Source organism: Tasmannia lanceolata, unplaced genomic scaffold (genome assembly GCF_043159265.1).
Source record: "Tasmannia lanceolata isolate RefF3 unplaced genomic scaffold, GAP_Taslan_0.1 ptg000012l, whole genome shotgun sequence".
NCBI lineage: Eukaryota > Viridiplantae > Streptophyta > Magnoliopsida > Canellales > Winteraceae > Tasmannia > Tasmannia lanceolata.
Window position 1 is genome coordinate 41,500,001 of NW_027518689.1, and position 5,255 is coordinate 41,505,255.

General features: G+C 37.8%; 1 protein-coding gene across 1 annotated transcript in view; it reads right to left on the reverse strand.

The window, feature by feature from the left end:
• LOC143888248 (transmembrane 9 superfamily member 1) overlaps window positions 1-2,625 on the reverse strand; it is a 17,380-nt gene extending 14,755 nt beyond the window's left edge. Inside the window, exon 1 of the mRNA XM_077392609.1 lies at window positions 2,341-2,625. Within this exon, the coding sequence (XP_077248724.1) occupies window positions 2,341-2,433 (93 nt within the window). The 5' untranslated portion in view covers window positions 2,434-2,625. The remainder of the gene's footprint in view (window positions 1-2,340) is intronic.
• Window positions 2,626-5,255: the final 2,630 nt, after the last annotated feature.

The following is a 5,255-nucleotide window of genomic DNA, read 5'->3' on the forward strand; positions in this document are numbered from 1 at the left end:
CATTTAAAAATTGTCACACTTCTAGTCCACTATGAGGTTGTGATGTATATGGTTTTGAATCCCACAGTGATGACAAACCAGAACACACAAAGACATTGCATATGTAGAATTCAAAGTCATTAGGATTTATGTCAAGTTCCAAGATGATAGAACGGTGTGATATTGAAGTCAACCCAATAGACCAAGAGCAGTACAGCATATATGGATCCATTGAAATGAAAATGAACATTCACTAGTCCTCATTCTGTAGCTTTTCAGACAGTAATCAAGCACAGTTTCCACATGAAAAAAAGGTCATAAATGTAGCACTCAATTATTTCCTCATCCATGCAACATTTGCAGCCACTGTTATGAAAATTGTAGTTTCAAATCATGAATCGGATATTCAAATCAGAATCAAAATAAATTGTCAGATTTTAAATCTTTTGGGTGGACTTTCTCAGTCTTCCTGCCTTTTAATGAAATCTGCCACTATTCAAAAAAAAAAGGATTAAGTTTTTAAATCGCACAATTCATGCGAATTGCATGATTCAATTTTATTTCGTTTTTAGGGTTTGCGATTGCGTTTTGTCGCTGCTTGATTCTTCCAACCGGAAGGAGAAGAGGGAGAAGGAGGAGAGGTTGCATTGCAGTCACGACGCAGTTATGTTTTTTTTTTTTGTTCTATTTTTTACTTTTTATTTTCTCTCAAGAAACCCCACTCTCTATAAATCGATGTGTTGCATGAAAATGGATTTCTTTGCAGCCCCTTCACTTTTCTGCATATGGGTTTCCCTTTGCTTTTTTTTCCTTTTCTAAATATGGGTTTTCCCTTGCTTTGTTTTTCTGAATATGGGTTTTCCCTTGCTTTGTTTTCCCTGTATTTCTCTTAATTTTCCACCTCTTCTTTGTTTTTCCTTTGCTCTGTTTTTTTTTCATTTTTTCTCCTTTGTTTTTGCTTACCTTCATAACCAATTGTGAGCCCAAAACTGAAATCAGTTTTGGGCTCACAAGTGGTTCTCAAGAATAGTCAAGATCCAAAACAAACAGGGTATTAATATGTGGACTCACAATCGGTTCTCAAAATTCAAAACAAACAGGGCCAACTTATTTTATTCATGTGAGCCGATTGCAGCCTTAACTCATTGTCTCTAAACTTATTTCTAAATAAAATCCTTCTTTCATTTGTGATAATCAATTTCTTACACCTTCACCTCTAAGCATGGAGGATACCGTGTTGATTGTGAACATTGTTCCTTTTCTTTACCCTTTGCTCTGTTGTTGTGTGTTCTTTACATGGTTGCAACCTTTTTCGGCAGGCTGCGGATTCCCAAATTGTCTCTGATTACGTTCGCTACTACCTCCATCCATCATTATACATGAGTTCAATTTATGTCGTTCATTTGTGGCACTTTTTTTTAAGAATGGCCTTCATTGTGGCACTTTGTAGCATGTTCCTAGTGTTTTGCCTAGTTTATTATTGTCACCACAACTATTCTGTTGACACATTACGTGAATTTGCGGTATCCATAAATTTATGCTTGGCTGGTCACTCATGGCTATCCAATTTGCTCAAGATCAAATTTTTTCATGTGCTTTTTGTAGCAACCTGAAAAAATCTTAGGATTTGTGGTCTGATTTGCGATCCTAGCCCTGTTACAATTTACGATTCAATTCCGATTTTCAGAACCTTGTTTGCAAGAACTTATCGATAACTAAAGCTAACCTATCAAATGGAAGAAAATAAATGTTAATTGTCAGCAGATACGCTTTCACAATCCAAAACAAATACAAGATGTGCCTCTTCGGATCTTGGAGAAATAAAGGAAAGGAACATTCTTTCAAACACAAAGAAAAGAAAAATGACAAGAATTGAATATGCAAACAAAAATTCCTTCTTCCTACTACTAATCCAAAACGACAAAAACAAACAAAAATAAAACAGATCTAAGTATCTAACCCTAGCCGTTGTCTTTGCAACGAAAAACACAAAACCCTAAGCAAAAGCCGTAGAGCCAAACATCATAACATGAAAAGATCAAACAGGCACCGTGATCCGCAAACTCTTAAGCTGCATACTCCAATTAAACCAATACGAACCACAGATCGCTCCATTTCAATCAAATGAAAGAAAACTCTCCAAAACAGCTAAAAAAACCCAAAATCTCTACCAATCCGGACAAATAATTCCCTAGATCTAAACAAAACTCAATCAATCAGGAGAAACAACAAAGAAACCCAAAGATCTGCGATCTCTAAATCGATTATAGAAAAACCTCTGCGATTGAGGCCGTTAGGGTTAGAGATGGAACATATTATCTAAAAAACTAGAAATTCGAACCATTTCGAGAGAGAGAATACCTTGTGATCGGATTCAGAGGCGAATGAGGATCCGAGAAGAATCAGAAAAAAGATTGCTGCAAAGAGAGAGAAAGATCTGTCGGTGGAACGCATATCTGCTCGATTACGAATTCGAATCTGCCGTGAAATTAAGATTTCGCGTCTAGAGGCCTTTTTCTGCTTGAGTTTTTTCTCCTTTGTTTTAGGGTTTGGGTTTGGATTTGGATTGAGATTTGAGAAATTGAGAGAAAGAAAAGCAACAAGGAGAGCAAGGGAAACAGGAAAAACCTCGATTTTATTCACCTTTCTTTCACATTAGTAAAATGGGAGATGATTTTTTCACCCCCACTGTGAGACTATGCGCCCCACTGATAATGTGATTTTACCCCCACTGTGGGGCGCATAATCCTATGGGCGGGGTGAAATAATCATCTCCTACTCTCATCTACATTCTATTGACGAAATACGTTTTATGTTGTTTTTAACTACGTACTAATAAAAAACTCTAGGATTTTCCACGCCACACGATCTTCATCATGCCACCACACCTATGGTGATCAGGACCGCAGATTGGTCGTACGGCTGAAAATTGTGGAAATCAGTTAACCCTAACCATCCGATTGGTGGTTTTTATCTAATTTTTTATCAATATTTTCTCTGGATATTTTATATCCGTCCATCTGATGACTTGAGTTTTGTTGGTGATGACAGAATCAATGGTCCTGATTACGACACTTGTCCGGCATAGACCTGGCAAAAAGTGACCCGCACCCGCGGGTCCACCCGGCCCGCCCGCAAATTTGCAGGTGTGGGTCTCTAACTAGTGACCCGTTTGAAGTGGTCCCGCGGGTCCACCCAGCCCGTAAAAAATGGGCCGGGCCGGGTAAATCCACGGGTGCCCGTAGCATTACTACTATGTGCCTTGATTGTTTTGATATGAGAAAACTTGGTGCCTCCTACTCTAGAGAAGATATGAAATGAGGACCATGGAAGGATGATTGAAGCAATCTTCACACTTCAAGTGGATTGGCAAAACTACTACGGGTGTGTTTGGCGTACCGTTTGAAATAGCGTTTGAAATGCCGTTTTTGTTCAAAACGGCGTTTTGGTGTTTGGTTGGCCAGATCAAAACGGCGTTTTAAACGGCAAACGGAGGTATTGTGTGTTTGGTTGCAAATGCCTCAAATCGGAGTTTTAGTGGTTAAATGACCAAAAAGGGCATTGTTTGGTTGGCCTCAATGTAACTCAATTATTCTCTCATTAGGCTCAATATTAGAAGGTCATTAGGATCTCATTCAACACAATTAAAATTAAACATCATTGCCATAAATAGTTATACTATTGTTCAAAAAACAAAATTTAAAAAGTGGCACAATGAGTAATTTATATAGAACATAATTCATCACGAATGCGATCCCGAACTGAACTCATGAAAGCATCATCATGTGCATAGTCAAATGTATCGTTATGATCCATAGCATGATCATAACCCAAACCAACATTAACAGTAGGCATATATGTATCATCATACTCCTCATCACGACTTGCATGCTTTCTGATGTAGTTGTGTAGTGACATTGATACTACAATTAGTTGTATCTGGGTTTTTAAATCGAATTTAGGCATTCTGGATAGCAAGGCCCATCTATTTTTCCATACACCAAATGTGCGCTCTATAATGTTCCTAAGAGAGGCGTGTGCTTGATTAAATTGCTCATTTGAACCACTTATTGGTTGAGTACCATGTCGAAAAGCTGGAACATGTGACCTTTCTCCCTTGTACGGGGCCAAGTATCCCTTCATATTGGGGTAGCCGGCATCAACCACATAATATTTATCTACATCAAAATTTGAAAAGAAAGTTATGTAAGATATTATATATTATATTATATTAAATTTATAGTATTATTTGTGTACTTACCTCCCCTTGGGTGAGGAAAATTAAGATCCGGCGTACGCAGTGCCTCTGAAAAAATCCTTATGTCATGAGCAGCACCTTCCCATCCTGCCCATGTAAAGGTGAAGCACATGTCAAAGTCACAGCATGCCATGACATTTGTTGAGGTGTAACCTTTCCTTCCTCGATATGGAATTTGCTCTGCTTGAGGCACAATCACTTGAATGTGGGTGCCATCAATAGCTCCAATACAATCTTTGAAGTATGGAAAAAATTTTGCCCTATTTTTGGATGTATGCAGGAATAATATCATTGTAATTAGGCTCTGGCTTAATCATATCAGACGAAAATCGCATTGCACAAGTTAAGATTTTATGAAATTGCCGGCTAATTGTCTCTCCAGAATGTTGGAACCGCTCCTGCATATACCTATTAGAAACACCATGTCCTAATGTCATCAGAAACATTGCCATTATCTCCTCAATAGACATTGCTTTCGTTGGTGTTAACCCATATCTTGTTTTGAATAAATTACACAAGTTCCTAAATACATGTTTCTCCATACGAAGTTGCTCATAGCATCCGTTTGGTGCACCATCTAATAGGTCCATGATAAATTTATGCCCAGTGTATTTACTTGTTCGGCAAGGTGTCTTGCAAAAATACATAGAATAATACCTAATTGCATCTTGCACACCTTCAACAACCATGGTCATCAAATCTTCATCATCATAATCTTCGTCACTGTCAATTGATTCAATTGATGCATCTGACCCATCTCCTGAATCCATATTCCCTGCAAATAAAAAACCAACAACTAGCATATTCAAATCCCGTATGGCACACCAAGGGAAGATGTTACTGGTATGCTCCAGGCCTCTGTAGTGTAAAAACAGTTCAAAATAAATTGTATACGAATGAAAAAGTTATACATTGTCTTGAGCTTGTTCAACTAACATATAAAAACCAACCAGTTCGAAATAAAAGTAACAACCAACAAGTTGCAATACCCAAAAAACTATCAGAAGTTCACAACCAT